Source organism: Carettochelys insculpta, chromosome 12, assembly GCF_033958435.1.
Source record: "Carettochelys insculpta isolate YL-2023 chromosome 12, ASM3395843v1, whole genome shotgun sequence".
Taxonomy (NCBI): Eukaryota; Metazoa; Chordata; order Testudines; family Carettochelyidae; genus Carettochelys; species Carettochelys insculpta.
Window position 1 is genome coordinate 14,854,214 of NC_134148.1, and position 21,394 is coordinate 14,875,607.

Consider the following 21,394-nt stretch of genomic DNA (forward strand, 5'->3'; position numbering starts at 1 on the left):
TGATTTATTTGTTTATAGGTCTGCTCTAGGCAACAGGCAAATGAATTACTGAGAACCAAAGTTCTCATGTTTACTCAATTATTCATTGTACAAAATAATGATGGAAGAAAACCAAACCTATAACAGGATTATTATGACATTTTTTCCCAGGGTCTCAGCAGCTGTAAGAATTTAAGAGTGAATTTTTTTTTGCCATATACCATAATATTGAACATCTCCTCTACTGTATCCTTTATTAAAATATAACCAATATAATTCAATTATTTTTCACAAATACTCTACATACTTTAGTCTTATTCACATCACATAGACTGTTCTGCAGTTAGGCTTTCTCTTCAAAACAAGAGTATAAAATACTCCAGAGAACCTCAGTACACACATTTTCACATCTGGTGTGTTATCACCCTAATAAAATTAGTGAATTGTAATCGTCCCAAGTACTGTCACAGAAAAATGACTTTGTCACTCAGATCAGCTTTAGAAAGGATATTAGAAGTGTACTGAAAAACCTGGTTTCCAAATATGAGTTATAAAGTATTAATAGTCAATCAAAGATACAGACTAATGTTTTTTGTTTTTTAAATAATAAGGTAACTCATTTGACTACCACAGCCTTTTCTCTACCCTTCCCATGACAGTAATCTCATCTTGAAAATTTTAATGAGCTTATGATTCAAGGACAATGTAGATAGCAAATGGTGATAGCTTATCAGTATCTCTGATCACCATATGTACCTCCCAATCTTCTGCTTTTGTTTTAAATTTACATGGTTTGCATTTATATTTGTGTAGTGACCTGATAAATAAATAGCCAACCTGAGGAGAATAAACTCAATTCCCACTCCATACATTTTAACAGAAATGACCTTTGTCTATGCTAATTTTCAGACTAAACATGTAGCCAAGCCCTAGGAAAGGGGAAAACAACAGAAAGGATTTGTTACTGCATATTTATTTATTTGCTAACAGATTTACAGGAATAATATTCTCTTGTACAATCCTTCTTTAACTTTCTGTCAACCACAGCTTGACCATCTGAATACTCCATATTTTCTGTTTTATGTAATTTTATATGATATAATACCAAGGGAGAATAATTTTTTCTATCTCATTAGAACTGAGACCTTCTGACATTCCATTCTAGGATTAAAAATATTAATAAAAAGCTTGTGATTTGTACGTTGACAAGCATTAAGCAGGAGGGTTAATGCTCAGCAATAGACTGTTCATGTATTTGTAGGATACAGATCCTTTTGAAAAAGTATTAATTATTCTGTCTTACATGGCTGTTCAAAAAGCATAGGACACACATTGTTTAATATCTAGCTCTGGATTTTGGAGTACAGTAAACTATTTCATATCTGGCATTCTATTACCCAGAACTCTCAAATAACTGGCATTTTAATCATAAGTAAATTTTAAGTACATTTGCCATAATTACAGCATAGTGAGAGTAAATGTAAATAAATACAGCACATACAGTATAAGTCTACAGTGTACAATACTATCATTGTTGGTAAATAAAGTACTCTGCATACATTTGGTTTTGTTTCTTAATATCTAACCCTGTTTTTCTTTAGTGTTATGCATTGCTAGATATACCTCTCTATTATCCAGCATATTTAAATATCTGGCAACCTCCTGGTCCCATAGCTGTCAGATATGAAAATGTTCTCTCTCTCTCCCCCTCATATATGTGTGCGTGTGTGTGTATATAGTGAAACAACCCAAGGCTTGTCCTTGTGGGTCCCTGCACTGCGTGGCAGTTTAAAAGCAGCCTCAGAGGCCTGCTGTCCCCCTCACCCTGCTTCCTGTGCTCGCAAGGGCTTGGTTCACAGCATCACTGGGCTGTTCTCATGATTGGCTAGTCCAAAAACACAGTCTTTTTGGGGAGGAGGCTCCCTCCTTACCCGCTGCCCCTCTAGGGCTGGCCTGTTGTGTGTTGTGGTCTGGGGGTAACCTGGTCCCCTCCCACACATGCTGGGTTCTAGCCCAGGGACCCGAGGCAGCTCTGGCAGGAGAGGCTTCCTTCTCTGGTCCTTCCTAGTGCCACAGCCTGCCTCTCTGGGCCACTTCCACCAGACCCCCTTGTAACACAACCACAATACCTTCCTCTGATAGCTTCAGTTCTTCTCCTTGGTGAGTCTTCTCTCCTCAGTTAGTCCTCTAACTCCTTCCCCCCCTTAACTGGGGGGGGGCTTTTTAGGGGTGCCACAGGCCTTGATTGGCTGCAGCTGCTTAATTAGCCCCAGGTGTTGGCTTACCCTGGTGCTGCAGGCTGATCCTTCCTGGGCCTTAGTCCTTGGGCAACATAAAAGGGCACACCCAGCTCCCTATATATCTCCCCTCCCACCATGGGGTGCTGTAGCTGGCTGTGGGCCTGGGTCTATCACAACACACACACACACAAAATAGATAGGCAAAAAGCAGTGTGATATCAAGAGAAAAAGCTGTTCAGCTGTTCACTTAGGGCTTGATGCTTCAGTCTATGTTCAGGTGACACTAACAGTCAAGGTATTAGGACTGGCCAAACTTACAATGAAGGTGTCAAATGAAACGTGACGTAACTGTAAAACACTGCTGGTCCATGGAATGGAGATTTTTAGATTTCAATGGGTCTGCAGACCAAACATGATCTAATCACAATGACAGAGACTCCATTCAAAGTGGAGATGAACTCTGGATTTACACAGCATCGCTCTATAATGTAACCAATCAAAACCATGGATTCAAACATACCCACATATTGGCATATTTGAAGTATTTGGATTCAGTCAATCATAAAGAGAGGTCCACAGTGTACACTGGAATCTTTCACTTAATCCTCCCCCTCTCCAATTCTCACCTGTGATTTCTCCCCTTTGGTGGGCACAATGTAGAGAGCTTAGTCAATTTAGTGTTTGTGAAGGTGTCAGATTCACAACTTTGGACTCTGACGTGCTGTGCTTATCCAGAGAACAAGTACAGCACCGTCAGGAGCACTGCACACAGCCCACAGTACTTTATCAGAGTGCTTCAACTTTGACTTGGAGAGCAGACGAATTATTTCACGTTCAGCGATTCTCTTAACGTGACAAATAATCACAATTGTGACTGTGCATTTTTGTTGTGAATTCACTAGTATTTTTTCATTTTAAATATGTCACTGAATAGGTGCCAGTTGATAACACTTGCTCACTGTGAACATAGGCTGGGTTTGACTCTGAATTCCATTTTCAATCTAGTGAAGGTTTGTCAATAAAGGAACACTCAGAAAAGTTAAACTCAAAGGAGGGTTAAACTTCAGTTTCATCAAGCCACTTCACTTCTGAATGACAGCATCCACACACAATTTAATGCAGTTTAATCTGTGCTCATAAACATCAGTTTTAATTGACTATCTTTTTTCAGCATTTCCATGTACACCTGCCCTGAGTTATCCCAATTGACAGTGTAATGTGTGTGTGTTTTCTAATTTGGAAATAATTGGTTTTGACTGTCTTTTTTCTGCATTATAGTCTATTTTAAAGATTTTAAACAGGATAAACTGAAAAGATAATAGTTTAAAGTTACTTTTGCTGTCACAAATAATTTTATTATATTAGCCTTCTCCCAGTCTGCCTGTTTGAGTCTGATACAAAAACCAAACATCCTTGAACTCTCTGCTTCAGCAACACCACCCAACTGTCCCCTCCAACCTCAGGTATTGTACAAGATTAGCGCACGGCTCTTAGGGTAAATGTTAGAAAGAAGTTGTATTATTTCCCGCTCCAGATGCAGGAGTTTTTCAGCGCTTTCAGCATTTCAGCACTTCATTAGTAAACTTCGAAATGGCCATTTGCATGGCCATTTCGAAGTTTGGGGCACGTGTAGACGTAGCCTATATGATTTATTTAAAAAAAACTTCTTGGCCCTCATGTTCTGTGTGTAACTCATTTTCCAATTTGTAAGATACTTCTTGAAATCTTTTCAAAGCCAATGTACCCCCAGTCACAGAGGTTATATCTAGATTACAGCAATTTGTCGACAGAAGTTTTTGTTGGAAGATATCTGCCAACAAAACTTCTGTCAACAGATCGCAGCTCTGTCGACAGAGAGCAGCTGAACTGCCCAGCCACTCTCTCAACAAAACAGCCAACTGGAAGCACAGCAGACAAGACTGCCCGCTGTCCTGGAATCCCTGTCTGTTGACAGAGGGCCCCCAGGAATGTCCAGACAGGCTTTCTGTAGACAGATCTCTGTTGACAAAGGCGTTATGTCTTGCGGGGACTGCGATAAGACTGTCGACAAAAGTGCTGCGTTCTGTCAATTTACTGTCGACAGAAGGCCTTGGGAATCTTGATACACTCTGGGGTTTGCCGACAAAAAACCTTCCAATGTAAACATATCCAGAGAGGTTAGCACAAGAAGTGCCATATTAAAGAGTGTGAGTTTTCAAAATACTCTCAATTTTAGTAGCCATTCTGAGTAGTTGCAGAAGGACTGGTATTCAAATAAATGCCTGTCCCATCGTCTTCTGTTGTCTCAAATTGTTTGCATTTTCCCTTCACATTTGTGGATTTTATGAAGTCCTCGTAGAAGCCCAAAAGACTCCTTCGTTCTGAACAATCCTTGCAGGCAAGGAATGGTGGAAATACTTTTCTATGGAACCTGTTATTGACCTTACCAGAAGAACCAGGCAGAAACAGCCCTGCCTTTGTGGGGAGGGATATCTCAGAGGTTTGAGCATTGGCTTGCTAAACCCAGGGTTATGAACTCAATCCTTGAGGAGGCCATTTAGGGATTGGGGCAAATAGATGTCAGCAGTGGTGCTTGGTCCTGCCAAGAGGGCAAGGGACTGGACTAGATGAACTCCTGAGGTCCCTTCCAGTTCCAGGAGATGTGTGTGAAATACACAGCATTTTCATTCCTTCCAGGCTCTCAAGCACCTTCCTGCAGGGCATCAAGTCCCAAGAGGGAGCCTTAGATTTGATAAAATGCTTCACTATTGCTAGATTTTTCTGCCAGTCTACACTACAGGGTTCTTATTGGTATGTTCAGGTACAGTTTTTCTAATGATGTAACACTTCTAATGTTTTAATCAAATAATTCCATTAACTTTTAGCTCCCTTCAAAAACACAAAAAGGACCAGCCCCTATTAACTAGCAATTCCACCAAATGAAGAAATAATCTGGGATGGGAAAGCAGGGTTCTTTCTTTGGAGCTACTGAAGTGTGCTAGTGACCAAGTTATGAAGCTACATCCTGGTGGACAATTTGCTCACTTCTCTATGCCCTTCATACCTACAAGCCACTGTGAAGTCCGATGTGATCCTCACCTGCATGTTAAGTTACATAGTTAAGTGAATTAACACATTGTATGCTAACGACCTAAGTGAAGAGCTAAATCAAAATTTTAGGTCAGTCTATGGAAATCTCTCAGGTCTCACTGAATTCTGCAGGAGCAATGGGTGCACACAGGCCCTCACAGGTGGCATGAGCAAGTCATAAAGGTACAATCAAGTTTCAGAAGTAGCTGAAACAACATAAATTAAAAGTCTTGGTATTATAAGTGGTATCTCCAGTAACAGTCACATTGGCAAGAAAGAACATCTCCCATCAAGTATCTCAGGGGTTCTCCATCGTTTTCTTTCTGAGGTTCCCTCAACATGAGGTTCCCCCAACAAATGCCATTGCCCACTTGTGCCTCTGGATATCCAGCAAATCAAAAGCCAGGGCAATATTAGTGGTAGCCAGCAGGACAATAATCCAGGGCTGCACACCACAGGGGTCATTCAGCACTAAACTGCTCGGGCTTTGGCTTTCAGTACTGGTTTTCTCCCCTGGGTTCCAGCAAGTCTAATGTGGGCCCTTCCTCTCTGATTTATTTTGGTGGACTGCCTGAAATCTGCTCACAGACCCCAGAAACCCCAGACTGCTGGCTGAGAACTGCTGCTATAAATGACACCTTTCTCTTTGAGGTTGTGTTTGTGTTTTCTAATTGTAAACTCAATTTTAAATGTATTATTGACAACATTCTCTACCACCAAGCTTACCCCATTTTAATATTAACCATCGTTTGTTTAAAACAAATTTACTTTTATTAATTTTTAATAGTGCATGTGATCTAATTGATCACTAACTGTCTATTTTGCAACCGGAGGCTCTTAGAGCAGAAGAAGTGAGCTGTGCTTCGCTTAATTTTGCTCCTTGAATCCTCATTCAGAATGCTAATTGTGGCACAAAGCACCCTAATTTACAAAGCACCCTCCTAAAAAGCATAAACAATACTGTTTCAAAATGAGTCCCTCGGCCTAATTAAAACATTACTGCACAAATACAGAAACATAACTAACAGCATGCCCGTGATGCATAGTAGGTGGAGAAGGAGAGACCAAATGAAATTTTGGCTGCACTGAATTCAACAGGATTTCTGACTTCACTGGGGCCAAGATTTCACACATTGTGTAGTGGGGTCAGCCTTATATTTTTGCACGAGTAGCTCGCATTTCTAAATGTAACAACTTACATTTTGTGGAAACAATAACAGATAAGAGTAGAACACTTTTACTGTAAAGTTTCTTTGAACAAAATGTTTTTAGACCTAAAGGCAGAATCAAATAACATACCCATGCAATGATAGAAATTAAACTACTTATTTTATGATTGCCAAAAAGGAAAAATAAAACCCTTTGCCCTCATTAAAAGATTTGCTTTTTTTAACTCACCAACTGACAGCCTTCCAGGGAGTTTACCAGCTGAGCATTCTGACACGAGAGAATGGAGCCAGCCAAGTTCAACATCACACACACTGCAGACAGTAGCATGAAAAAGGTTATCTGAAAAGAAAAAGGAAAAAAAAGCCAAAAAAACAGACCATCGATTATTCACTGCAAAAGGCAAAGGGGGAAAGCATTTTAGCTTCCATCTTGTCAAACAATCACATGGACGGCAACATTTCATACATTTTAAAGAATAATATGACACATTTCACACAATTTCAGTCTTATAAGGTCCTGAGCTTCACTCCACAATAAATGCAATGTCGACATTAGCCTTGTCTGCCATTTAAACCATTTAAGCTCTTCCACTTGATCATCTATTAATAGCTCACCTCAAAATTCCATTTGCAACCCAAATATTAATAACCGAGACACTGAGAATTAAACTGATGATAAACAGCAATAGTAGTGAAAAACAAATCTGATTATAAAAATTATTTTCGTGTTACTAATCTTAGCTTCTACTTGTGACATAGACTTATTTGTTAATATGTGATTTTATGTTACAATTTATTATGTAACACTAGATATCATTCTACCAGATAAGCAAACTCTGGTTGGTGATAAGCAAGCCAAACATTAACCACCAAATTAAAATATTATAAGCTACGTCTACACTAGCATTCCTCTTTTGAAAGAGGCACGCAAATGAGGGGAATTGAAAATGCAAATGAGGTGCATATTTACATATCTGGCACCCTCATTTGCATATTCTTATTTCACAAGAGTTTCGAAAGCACGGCTCTTTCAAAAGTCATCCCCATAGTTGAAATAACCCTTCTTCCTATTTTTTTTCAGTAAGAAGGGTTCTTCCGAAGATGGAGTATACTTTTGAAAGATCCGTGTCTACGCTACTTTTCTTCTTTCAAAAGAATATACAAATGAGGTGCCACATATGTAAATATGTGCCTCGTTTGCATTTTCAATTTCTCTCATTTGCATGCCTCTTCTGAGAGAGGAATGCTAGTGTAGACACAGCCATAGTGTTGTGTAAAAATAAAAATAATCTGTGCCAACAGAAGAATGGGAAACAGTAAGTATTATGAAACCGGTGTGAAAAAATCTCTTTTGTTAATTGGTACTCAAACATGATTTTTCACTAAAGACTCATCAAAATTACCTGTAAGCAGGTTTTTAGAAACAGCTGTATTTAAATTTACAAGCAAATTGGTGCCATGTTTTCATTCCTTGTTTCATACTTACGATTTTACCCTAAGATGTGGCTGGCACTGCTCACCTGGATGGCATGTTTTCACTCACCTAATAATTTTTAAAATATGGCTTGTTCCCCTAATATGCAGCAAGCGTTGGCACACATCTCCTATAATATGCTGCTTTCCATCCACAATATGAAGACATGTATTCAACTTAAGTGTGTCTGTGCCTCGTGCACTTGAGTGGTAAAAATTTGCTTACCCATACTTCTAGAGGGGCAACATGCCGTACCTTGTAGCCATGATCCCACCCACAGCTAATGGGATGATGCCATTTTAAGTTCCTTCACACCGAATGCATGGACGTGAGACTGCTGCAGGAAGGATGGAGAACAGATCACGGAATACACATTTGCATCACACCTCAAAGAACCACAGTTATAGTCAGTACCCATTTCTTCTTCTACAAGAAGATTCAGCTATGTATTCTGCCAATGCGTCTCACAAGTGATACCTCCCAGTGCCTGAGGTGGGGTTCAGAGTCTATGTAAATAGGAACCTTAAGACTGTTCTACCAAAGCCCTGGAAGGTGTGGTTATCATGTAATTGTCTATGAATGTATGTATTGATGACTACAAAACAGCCACACAAATGTCCAATACGGACACAAAACGGAGGAATGACCATCAATGTGTGGTTATTCTCTTACAAGAACTCTGCTTATGTACTAAGGGAAGCAGCTACACTTCACAAAAAATTTTGTATGCCTTTAGATCCCTCTGGGACTGAAGGGGCAGATGAGCCAGGCAGCACAGTGTGTTCCAGAAACGAAGAAGAGTCACGTAACTGAGCCAAAGCCAGATCTTATTTCAGGGCTGACATACCGAACAGGTGAACTCTGGATCTTCCACAGGGAGAAGGACCACCACTGCCTGGGTCTGTGACTGATCGATAGTCACCACTGTTGACCTGGCCAGTGATCTTGCTTTGCAGTGACACCAAGAGTAGGACCTCTTTGATCAAGGAGCATCCCACAGATTCCATGGAGGTCACTGACATCGTTAAGACATTGGTGGCCAGTGGGCACCAGGCCAGGGACCCCCATCCTGCTCACAAGACAAGTGCCAATCCTGGTATCCCTAAGGGTCCATCAGCAGCCCCTATTGTTGGTCAGGTGATGGTAAGTGGGCGAGAATGACTACCACAATTCAGACACAGAATCTCAGAGACAACAGTGGAGCAAGATCAGAGGGAATGAGTAGGTGGTCTGACTCATCCATCACTCAGAATGAGGCAGAAAGTTTTGCTACTATTGTAATGCCATTAGGACTAAATATGCTGGTGCCAGAAGTAATATCAGTCCCAAAGTGAACAGCAGTACCAGGGTGTGTGACAGGACTGAGGTCAAGAGCAGTGAATGCTGCTATGGAAGCATTTGCATGCTCTCTGCAATGGTGCTAAGCAGGTTCAACGTAGTGAGGTTCCCCATAACAATCCCGGTGCTAGCTGTGCTTCCACGTCCTGTGGCCGGGTACAATGAGGCAAGCATCCCACTCCTGCAGAGAAAGGGTGAAACCTAGACCAGGGAGATGGCTGAGGCAGAGGAGCCAGAAGCTGGGGCTACATAAGGTCTAGCTGAGGCTATCTAAATGAGGGCTCCTGGAGGAGAGAAGACTCTTGCTCCAACAGTAGAGCAGGAGGGACAAAGGCAGAGCAGGAGCTCCCTGACAGAGCAGGGCTGGGGGAAGAGTAGGCAGAACTGGGGGTGCTCTGGCCAGGCAGGCTCCAGGCTGCAGGGCCTGAGACAGAGCCTGATGGTACTAGGGCTGAAGGGAGGCAGCCAGGGCAGCAGAAGTTCCACAAGGTCTTACCAATGATGAGTGGCCATTTCAGATGGAAATTTACCCCGGCATAAAGGATTAGGTGATGACTGGCAGAGGGTCCCTGATGTAAAAGGGGTATGCAGCGCAAGGGGTTCCCTAGGAGGGGAGGACCCCAGAGGATGGCAGCATTGTGGCAGTGCAGTACCCTGAGGGAAGGACACCATGGTCTGGGAGGGACATGGGTTCTGGTAAAAGGCAGTGGAGAACAGACAGACAGGTAACAGCAGGCAAGACGCTGGCTGTGAGAAGGCATTCAGGAGCCTGAAAGAGAATTCCTGAGTGAACAGCAGGAGATGCCCCAGCGGTGAGTCATGCCCTGTTACAAAGGGGAACACTGGGGTGTGATGCTGACATAACAGACCTGACAGTTTAGCAGATCAGTCAATCAAAAGGGCTGCAGTTGAGAGAGCACTGACAAAATCAATGGAAAAGACCCAAGGAGAAGCCAGGACCAAAAGGAAGAAGTGTTCTGTATGTGCCTGGTATGCTGCCATCCTGGAAATAGATGCTACCAGCATCATCTTCTTCATTACTGGACTCAACAGATGCCCAGAAGCTGGAATGAGAGTCAACAGTGTATGGCTTCCAACATTGTTACTCCATACCCGGGAAGAAACAGAAGTATTTGTGGCACCCCACACGCCTGCCAGTCCACACTGCTCCTGAAGGAAGTTGAGGAGTCACCCCAACACCTGGACCAATCTCAATTGCATTTATGTGAACTTTTTCTCAGCACCGTTGATGGGAGATAGCTCCTGTTTCTTTGGCAAGGTGCCTTCTCAGGAATGTGAATGTGCACTGCTCTCAAAGCCTGAGAATGATCTCTGACTGAAGAGAGACTCAGCACCACAGCTGTTCAGTCAGGTGCTGCTTCAGGTGACAGTCTGTTTCTTAAACCATCTGCAGATTGTGCAACAGTTGTTGATGTGTGCGAGGATCACTGTTGCAGATTGCTCTCCCACACAAATACTTGAACCCTCATGAGGGCATGTGGAAGGGTACAAGCTACTTCAACTAAAACTACCCTAAAACTGAGGGTACTATTAACTAGACACTACAAGAGAAAAAACTCAACTAGTTGACAGGTTGTGAAGTTGAGACCACACAAAGTTCCAAATTCCAGCCCTGAGAGGTAAGAAGGGAGGAAGGGTTGGAAGAGGAAACTGCCTTGTATCACTTACGTGAAAACATTATTTTAACCTAAGATTTCTTATTGCGTAATATTGATAAGGCACGGAGGAAGGAAAGAAGAAAGAAAATACACTGCTTCATGTATCTGGAGAGGGACACTGCCATGCTGCAGGTACTGATGGGAAAATTTCACCATCTCCAGTGTACTAGGCATATGCATACAGAAATGGAACGCATGGTTCCATCTACTCAAAGAATAGCTGAGGTCCCAAGAACAAAACTGAAGTGCATAGTGCATAATGCATCCATTCTATTATTAAGTGATGAGATATGAAAGCTATGGATAGATAAATATAAAGAGGACAGGAAGGGCAATATCTTAACAAGCAGAAGCAACTGTCACTATCACAGCGTTTCATACTTCTACAAAATTACCAAAAAAAGTGTTCAACAAGCAATGAATTAAACTTCCCAATAATCCATGAAGCAGACAACTACCACTGTCCAGTCTTTAGATATGAGGTAACAGAGACAGATGTTTTCAGGCTAAGTAGTTTCATAAGTTAGATACCCAAGTGTATTTTTATTCCAATAACTGTTATAGGTCTACAGAAAAAAGTGATTTTTGTGATTACATGTTCAAGTTACATATGGAGCTACAGGCAGACACAGAAGAGTAATTCCACAGTGGTGCAATAACAGCATCTTTGACAGAGCACAGGAGTGTGTCTAATTTCACAAGGGCCACATTAGAATTCAACCCACAAAATGAGTCCCTAAAGGTTGTTCCAGTAAGCATAAGCAATATGGTGTACAATAATGGGGCTGTATTGAGCTATTCAGAAGGTGAATAAAGAGAAATCAGCATCATCTTGGCCCAGGCTGCAAGTCCTCTGTACAGCAGTTAAAAAGAACTAATAAAAAGGACGCCTAATGCATCACACTAGAGGGTTATGATGGCCTACTACTGAGTAATAGGTGTAATATTACACCTTCCACCTGAGTCAGTAAGCTTTCCAATTGCTCAGCATGAGACATGGTATTACCAGGACACACTGCAGAACTTAATGAAATAACTATAATTTTTTGATATTACCAGTTCCAAAAGCCGTAAAACCAGTTAGGAGTTAGTGGGAACTGCAACCAAATTACAGCTGCTTCCACTTAGCTGGTTTAAAATTAATTGATGAAGATGGTGCTCATTTTCTGTGCAGACAGAATGCTACACTGGTACTGCCACCATGTTCCTTTCCCACTGTATCCATGTGGCCCCAGTCTGGGCTTTTACATTCACATGGCTTTTTTGCTCTGTAAAATGTGGTTGTTCCACCATATCAGTATAGATTTAAGAGCCCAGTGTGATGGGGCAGAGCTAACTGAGCCCTCAACTGCTCATTACCCCTGTTTTACCTAGTGTGGGGTTTGCATATCCTTCCAGATCTTGCCTACTCCAAAGTTACCACTGCTTTCCAATGAGTCCACTAAAGCTAATTACCTTTGACAAGAAACCAAAAGTCGACAATTATGTTAGCATATCAGTTCAAGACATCTTCCTGTACTAGAAATCTGCCTATTGTATTCTAAGGATTATATGATTCTGGAGTTGGGGTCATGATCAACACACCTTCCAGTTTACCTGGTCTCCTCATACCAGTTTGATGTTCTGTATTGTTGCCAACTTCTTGACCTCAGACAGAGGTAGAAAAAGTACCCAAAAAGTTACTTGAGCAAAAGCACAGCTGCTTGTGGGTGGGCTTTTTCATACATAAAACATAAGAACGGCCATACTGGGTCAGACCAAAGGTCCATCCAAGCCCAATATCCTGTCTGCTGACAGTGGCCAATGCTAGGTGCCCCAGAGGGAGTGGACTGAGCAGGTAACGATCAAGTGATCGCTCCCTGCCAGCCATCTCCAGCTCCTGACAAACACAGGGTAGGGACACAATTTCTTACCCATACTGGCTAATAGTGTCCCTCTGGAAAATCACTTGAGTAAAAGTACACAGATGCATGCACACCTACATCTTGACTGTACTCAAGAATCCAGAAGTGAAAGCGGCACTTTCACTTCAGTAACTTTTTTGGGTACTTTTTCCAACTCTGACCCCAGATAACCACTCTGTCTAAACCCATGTTTCTCAAACTGTGGGCCCTGACCCCTCCAAGGGGTCACGAGCAACATAGGGGGAGGGTTGCAGTTGGATTCAGTTTTTCTCTTGCAAAAATGCATATATCAGGGTCTGGCTTTTTCCCCGGAGGAATGCACGTTCTGCACCCAGGGAAGCAGCAGCAGAAAGGTAAGTCCTGGTGTTGGGGGGCAGTTGGGGAGGGTTAAACCTGGTGGTGGGTTGGGGCTACCAGGGGGCGAGGGGTGGGGTTGAGCTGGAGCAGGGCGGGAGCATGGAACCAGAGCCACGAGAGGGGGGTTTAAACCAAGGCAGCAGGGGGGACTGAACTGGACCCACACATGGGGGGGTTGAACCAGGGTGGGAGGATAAAACCGGGGCCACATGCAGGGGGCTTAAACCAGGGCAGGGGGTTGAGCCAAAACCACGCATGAGGGGTGGGGAACCAGAGCTGGATGTGGGGGTGGGTTGAGCAGGAGCCACACACAGGAGGTGAGCTGGCGGGGGGTTTGAACCAGAGCCACACCTGAGGGGTTGTGAGCAGGAGCCAGAGGCAGGGGTCAGGGTGAGCTGGAGCCTTACGCAGGTGGTGAACGTGGTGGGGCCTGAGTCAGGCCATGCAGGACCAGGGGAGGGGGTTGAGCCAGGGCCAGGGGGGAGCAAGATTTTGAGTTGCACTTGACTCACGTTAATGCGAGTGAAGCACAACTCGAAATTGTCCATTTCAAGGGTTTACTGTAGAAACGGGGGTCAGCTCCATAAGGGTGGAGTTGCATACTCTGGGTTCACATACTCTGAGACCTTACTGTGCAATGTCTTTAGTAGTCCTTGGAGTGTATATGAAGTTCCATTCTTTTATCAATTATTATAAATGTATAACAACTTTTATCTGTTATTTTAAAATTTTAGCTTTACAACATGGGAAGGTTTTTGTTGGGTGGCAAGCAAAAATCTGATGACTAATCTACTGATATTGCTGATCAAAAGGAGACCTAAATCAAGAAAGTACGATGAACATTACATATCTTTTGGTTTCATGAGCGTTTTTGTCACTGGAAGAGAATAGCCTCAATGTGTTATTTCTCAGAAAATGTTATCTGCTGAAAATACGAAGCCAAGCAAACTAAAACAACATCTGGAAACAAGTCTTGCAGACTTAACTAACAAACCTCAAGATTTTTTCATGCAGAAAAGAGATTAAATGAAACAACAAAATGTGAGTCTGGTTAAATATATGTGTCCCTGCAAAATCAGGTTTAGCTTCTTATCAAGTTGCATACAGAATTGCTCAGTGCAAAAAGCCCCACATGAGTGGAAAAAATTTAATACTTTCATCATCTATTGATATGGTTATGACTATGTTGGGGGAGTCTTGTGTTAAACAGCTTTTAAGTATCCCTTTGTCTAAGGACATTGTTTGTCACCAAACTGCAGATATGGCAGATGATATTAATGAGCAACTAACTGAAAAAATAAGGAGCAAATAGATGAGGCAACAGATAATGCTGAAGATGTTAATTTAATAACGTATGCTAGATTTGTTGATCACGGTACAAGAAAAGAAGATTTACTCTTCTGTAATGAAATTACAGGGATGAGTAAAGCTGAGGATCTTTTTGATATAATTGATAGCTTTATGAAGTCAAATCTCTTACAGTGGTCAAACCGTGGCGGCATATGCACTGACAGAGCACGCTCTGTGTCAGGCTGTCATAGATGACTTCAAGCATCAGTATGCCAAATATCTCCTGGTGGTGTTTGACACACTGTATGATTCACAGGCAAGTTCTCGCTTTGAAAACTTTGAGCCCGGCATTGGGGAATGTTCTATAAGCAACCATAAATGATCTGAACTATATAAAAACCAGGCCTGTAAAGGCAAGGATGTTTGCAAGGTTTTGCAGAGAGATGGGCACTGAACACACTTCCTTGCTGTTTTACTGTGAGTCAACTTGGCTGTCTTGGGGAAACATTTTGCCATGTGTTTTCGAACTAAAGAATGAACTTCACTAGTATTTAACTGAGGAAAGGCATAGTTGTACATACATGTTTATTGATTGATTTCAATATGCAGTTAGCATATTTAAGCGACATATTCAGTAAACTAAATGCTCTTAATACCTCACTGAAATGTGGTAATAATAATACTCTTGAACTCTAAAATAAATTGAAAGTGTTTATTAGGGAAGTGGCAGAGCAAAATGAAAATTTAAAATTTAGACATGTTTGCTTCTTTAAAACAATTTGTTGAAAGCAATAACACACATTAGTGAAGATGTGAAATTTTGTATTTTAAAGCGCCTTTCTTCTTTAAAATTTCACTTTAAGAACTATTTCTCGGATCTGGATATTGAAAAATGTGATTGGATAAGGAACCCATTCGACACTAAACTAATAGCTGGTACATTCACTACTACCAAGGAGGAGCAAATCATTGATATCTCTTCTGACACTGCTTTAAAAATAAAATTCTCAACAATGTCTCTCTCTGAATTTTGGATCAGTGTGCAAAATGAGTACAAAGAATTAAGCGAGAAGGCTATGAACATACTGATCCCATTTGCAACATCTTATTTGTGCGAGTCAGGGTTTTCTGCAGTTACTGCTATAAAAAACAAATATCGATCAAAAGTAAATGTGGAATAAGAAATCAGAGTGGTTATCTTGACAATGAAACCCAGATTTCAAAAATTATGCATCGATAAACAGGCTCATCCTTCACATTAAATAATATGATTCCAAATTTGATATTTTTGTCTATTTCCAATAAAAAATTAGTTATCAAAAGTTATTGGCATATTTATTTCTTGTCTAATCCTAATCCCAATAAAACGATTAGCTTTACTCGTGGAGCAGTGAGGGTGGGGGGGGGTCACACAAATTCATTTAGCATTTTAGAGGGTCACAGTATCAGTTTGAGAACTCCTGGTCTAAGCTACACTGACATCATTAAGACCACTGAAGCACAAAACTTACCGAGACAAAGGACAAATCTAATGGTGGTCCTCCTTTAAGACTCTCCCCTCATAAGGTACAAAGCAAAGGCATAAACTCATAAAAATATACACTGTCTCCATATTTATAGACTAGAGCTGCAAGCTAGTCTCCCTAAACCACTCTTACTGAAGAGCCAAGTATCTTTCCTCCCCACCTTGCAGTGGCAGAAGTCAACCCACTCTTCACCGGAACTCTCTCTCTAGCTATAATTGTGTATACAAAGTTCTCCCTTCTGCCTCACCTGAACTTGTCTTGCATCAGTACAGCAGCGACAGAGAGACTTCATTTTACTGTTTGATTATTCATGATTGCAGTTTAGAAAGGAATTGAGGCAGTCTAAAATGCATTTCCAGTCACAATTGACAGATCTTTTAATTTGAAAGTAAAACAGAATTGAAGTCCTTTTATATTTGGATCAATACTTGAAAAACATGTATGCACTTTTTTTTTTATTCTCAACTGATAGGACAAAGGGAAAGTTACACAGAATTTCATTGCCACGTAGGCTACAGTTACACTAATGAGTTTTGCTGACAAAATCCCGGTTTTGTCCAAAAAACTGGTGGAACATCCACACACAAAATTCATTAATTTTATCAACAGTTTACTGACAAAACTCATCACTTTCACTGGCAGCATTCTGCCTCTCCGCCATGAGGCACAATGCTGCTGTCAACAAAAAAGCTGTGTGAACATTCTGGGGAGATATCTTTTGACAGACAGGTCACCCAAGACAATGGGCAGCTCTGTCTGCTGTACTTTTGGGTGCCTGTTTTGTTGAGAGCGCGGCTGGGCAGTCCCACCACTCTGTCAACAAAGCGGAGTGCATTTCCGATTGACTTTTGTGTGTGGCCACACTCTGTGGAGAGTTTTGTTGGAAAATCTCTTCCAAAGGTAACTTCTTTCAATGAAGAGCTGTAGTGTAACCATAGCCATAGAGATGTTTCTCATAGACCTTAAGGTCAGAAAGCAGCATCATGATCATCTTGTCCGACCTGTTGCAGGCCACAGCACCTCACAAACTCCTGCAACAGACCTCTAGCCCCTGGCTTACTAAAGTCCTCAGATCACAGTTTAAAGACTTCAAGTTAAATAGAATTCACCACTTCATCATCATCATCATCATCATCAGTCCCTTGACCGAGGTCATTGGGGCGCCTTCATGACAACGTTCCTTATAGTGTCTCTCCATCTTTGGCAGTCATATGCCAATTCTTAAGTTGCGGCAAAGCTCATCCCAGTCCATTCTTTAATATTCTCTATCCATTGCTTTTTCTGTCTGCCATGTCTCCTTTTGCCATCGACTGTACCTTGCAGTATGGTCTTGGACAGGCCTGATGATCTTGTTATGTGTCCATACCATCTTAGTTTGCTCTTTTTCACTCTGGATAGTAGGTTGTAATGAGGTCCTATTGCTGAGTTGACGATGTTTCTGACTTCTTCATTACTAATATGTGCCATGTAGGGGATGTTAAAAAGTTGGCGGTATAGCCTCATTTCAAAGGCCTTGATCTTGCGCTCTAGTTCTGTTGTCAGAGTCCAGGTCTCACAAGCATATAAAAAGATGGAGTGTACAAGATCTTGCAGGAGCCTTACTTTTGACTTTAGAGATATGTTTTTGTCTTTCCAGATTGGTTTTAATTTTGCCATTGCTGCGGTTGTTATTGCTATTCTGGCGAGCAGTTCTGGTTTTGTATGTGCATCAGAGATGATCAACCCTAATTAAGCTGAAGGTCCTGTAATTTTCACATAACTGTAGGTTTCCTTTTTTAGGAAGCGTTATAATCAGTGATTGAGTCCAAGTTGTTGGCCATTGTCCACGCTGCCATATTTTGTTGCAAATCTGCACATAACCCATACCCACAGTTTCAGAAGAATGCAAAACTAAATAGATAGGTAGACAGACAGACAGACAGACAAACAGGTAGAAATAACCCAAACTCCATGGTCTGTACCAATCCTCTCTGACATTAAATATGTTGATCAGTGCTGAACATGTGGGCAAGTCCATCAGCCAGACCACCAGGAAAAAAATTCTCCATAGCAACTCAGAGCCTGTAGTGTCCCATCTCTAGCAGTTGAGGGATTTTGCTACTGGCAGTTGCCAATGTGCCACATGATGTTATAGGCAATCTCATCCCCTCTGTAAACTTATCAAGTTCAGTATGAAGCCGATCAGATTTTTTGCTTCCACTGCTCCACTTGAACTGCTGTTCCAGAACTTCACTGCTCTGACGGTTAGAAACTCTACATAATTTTGATACAAACCTGTTGATGACCCCTTTACATCCTTTTGTTCTTGTGGCCACATTGGCACTTAATGTAAATAACTCCTTTCCCTCCCTTGCATTTATCACTTTGATATATTTTTAGAGAGCAGTCATGTCTCTTCTCTGTTGCCCTTTGGTTAGATTAAACAAGCCGAACTCTTTGGCTATATCGACACCAGAGAGTTTTGTCGACAGAACTGGCATTTTGTAAACAAAACCCATGGAGAGTCCATGTTCCCAAGGCGTTCTGCCAACAGTAAATTGACAGAACTCAGCACTTTTGTTGACCACATTCTGCTGCTTCCTCATGAGGCAGAATGCCTCTTTTGACAGATTCTGTTGACACACAGCCAGTCTACACATTCCAGAGGACCCTCTGTTGACAGACAGGGCTTCTGGGACACCGGGCACCTCTGTCTGCTATGCTGTGCATTGGTTGTTCTGTCAAGAGAGTGGCCAGGCAGTCCGACCTTTTTCTGTCAACAGAGCAGATTGCTCTTGTGATTCACTTGGCTGTGATCTGTCAACAGAAGTTTTGTTGTAACGTATCTTCCAACAGAAACATCTGTCAACAGATTGCTCTAGTGTAGACATAGCCATTGAGTCTCTTTTCAAAGCTAGGCTTTTCATTCCTTGGATCATCCTAGTAGTCTTCCTCTGCACCAGTTACTGTTCAAAGTCTTCTTTCTGAAACAGGGAGACCAGAACTGTACCACATCTTTCTTCTCCTCTATCGCCACCAACTTATAGCAAAAATTCTTGTTATTAGTCCCTAAATGCATGGTCTTGCATGTTGAATTATTAAATGTCATCCCATTTCCATTACTCCAGTTTACAAAGTGATGCTTGGTGGAGGGACAGCTCAGTGGTTAGCACTATTAGCTTTATAAGCCCAGGGTTGTGAATTCACTCCTTGACGGGCCTTTCAAAAGTCTGGGCAGATTCAATTTAAAAAAAAAAAAAAGTCAGGGATGGTGATAGATCCCACTGTGATGCTGGGGACTGGACTTGATGACCTGTCAAGGTCCCTTCCAGTTCTATACGATATGCAAATATCTCCATGTTCTTCTCTTGGCCAGATCCTTTTGTATGATATTCAAGTCCGCTTGCATATTAGTGATTCCTCCCAACTTTGTGGCAGCCACAAATGTTATTAGCATGCAGTCACTTTTTGTGCCACAGTCATTAATAAAAATGTAAAATAAATTTGGTCCACAACTGACCAGAGGAACTCTATGGATAACTTCTGTAAGCCTGACAGTTCATCATTCAATATCACCTGTTGCAGTTACCTCTAATTCCTTATCCCCTTTTCAATTCTCCTGTTAAGCCCCATCTTCTCCAATATAACTAATAATTTCCTATGTGGAACAGTATCAAATGTGTATTGTCTGTGAACCATTCAGGTCTCTTTCAGAAAGTTTTGCAAAACTATGTACACTGGATGCATATATAAATTAGGGTAAAAAAAGCTTCATCTGAAACCGCGCAGTTTGACAGGTTCTTGCAATATAGAAATACAGCACCCTGGTTAACAATAATTTCACTGAGAGCATATGGCTTTAGCAGACAGACAGCACTTACAAGCACTTTGCTATACAGCACGGAATTTAGAGAAATTAACAAGGGGAGAGGGACAAAAGCATGAAGTTACTGTAATCCTCTCCTGGAAGATTGAATTTCTGGATTCAGGCAACCAGTTAACCTGGAAACAAGTTACCCAAAACACTCTAATAAAAAACAAGCCAGGAGAGAAACAAAGTCTGACAAAGTTTTAACCATGTCCGTGCAGAGATTAGGAAAGAAGATGGTTATTGTATAGCTGGAGAATAAATGCTTAGCAGAAAGTGAGAGAAACTGGTTCCTGATGGAGCACAATACAGGAGAAGGAGTTTAGTGAAAAGGTGCAGAAACCAAAAATAAGCATTATTATTTAGATTAATTTTTTTTAGTGAATGTTTTCAGGAACAGTTGAGAGCAATCAAACATGATGTAGAATCATAGGGTTGGAAGGGACCTCAGCAGGTCATCTAGTCCAGCCCCCTGCTTCAAGCAGGATCAACCCCAACTAAGTTACCCCATCCAGGACCTTGGCAAGCCAGGATTTAAAAACCTCTAGAGATGGAGAATCCACCACTTCTCTAGGCAATGCATTCCAGTGCTTCACCACCCTCCTGGTGAAGTAGTTTTTCCTTATATCCAATCTAAACCTCTCCTTCTGTAACTTCAGACCATTGCTCCTTGTTCTGCTGTCTGTCGAAACTGAGGACAGTTTTTCTCCATCCTCTTCAGAGCTTCCCCTCAGAAAGTTGAAGGCTGATGTCCTTTGTGTTGATGTCCTTTAGCATACTAATTTGCAGTCAAACACATGCCTTCCAACTCTCCATGCTGTGTCAGACCAAAAGCAGCAGTCAAAAAAATGCCTAATGGAGGGTAAACATTTTGTGTGCTGGAGGAACATCTTTTTGTTCCCCTCATAAGTTCCCAGAGGGTGCAAACATGCAGGCTGGACAAACAGTTGGGGCTTGTTAGTTTGTCAGCCAGCCACTTCTTGCAATCAAGCACCTGCTACCAGTTAAGGCCTCCAGGCATCCTATAAAAGGTTTTCCCCAGGTAGCAGGAGAGAGAGTGGTGCCTGGAGAGAAGAGGGCTGGAGGGTTGAGAGAAAGGCAGAGCAGAACAGCTGAGTGAAGCCAAGGGCCACCAGCCACTGGTAACAGAGGGAAGTGGTGGGCGCAGAAGCCCAGGGAAATGTCACTGCTGTGGGGCAGGGACGAAGGCCCCGCTATCACCCTTCCTTCCTAGGGTCCTTGGGCTGAAGTCTAGAGCAGTGGGTGGGACTGGACTCCTTCCACCCTTCCCTTGGAGGGATACCCAACTCAGGCCAAACCGGGGAACCCCGAGTCCGTTGGAGAGGGTCATACTCTACCCTCACTCAAGACAGGCCTGTGATGAAAATGGCTTGGTAAAGGGAGACCATTGCCTTTAGGAAGCCCCAGGGCAACAACAGGGCCTCTCTGAGGCACACAAGGAACCACCAGAAGCTCAGATCCCCTAAGGGACAAACGAGGGGTCTGCCACAATACTCAAATG

The 21,394-nt window shown here is 42.1% G+C and overlaps 1 protein-coding gene across 2 annotated transcripts in view; it reads right to left on the minus strand.

Annotated features, from left to right (window-relative positions):
* Positions 1-21,394, minus strand: part of ENTREP2 (endosomal transmembrane epsin interactor 2) — a 458,153-nt gene that overhangs the window by 163,986 nt on the left and 272,773 nt on the right. For both annotated transcript variants that reach the window (XM_075006820.1, XM_075006819.1), the window contains exon 3: positions 6,687-6,797. In XM_075006820.1, the coding sequence (XP_074862921.1) occupies positions 6,687-6,797 (111 nt within the window). The remainder of the gene's footprint in view (positions 1-6,686; positions 6,798-21,394) is intronic.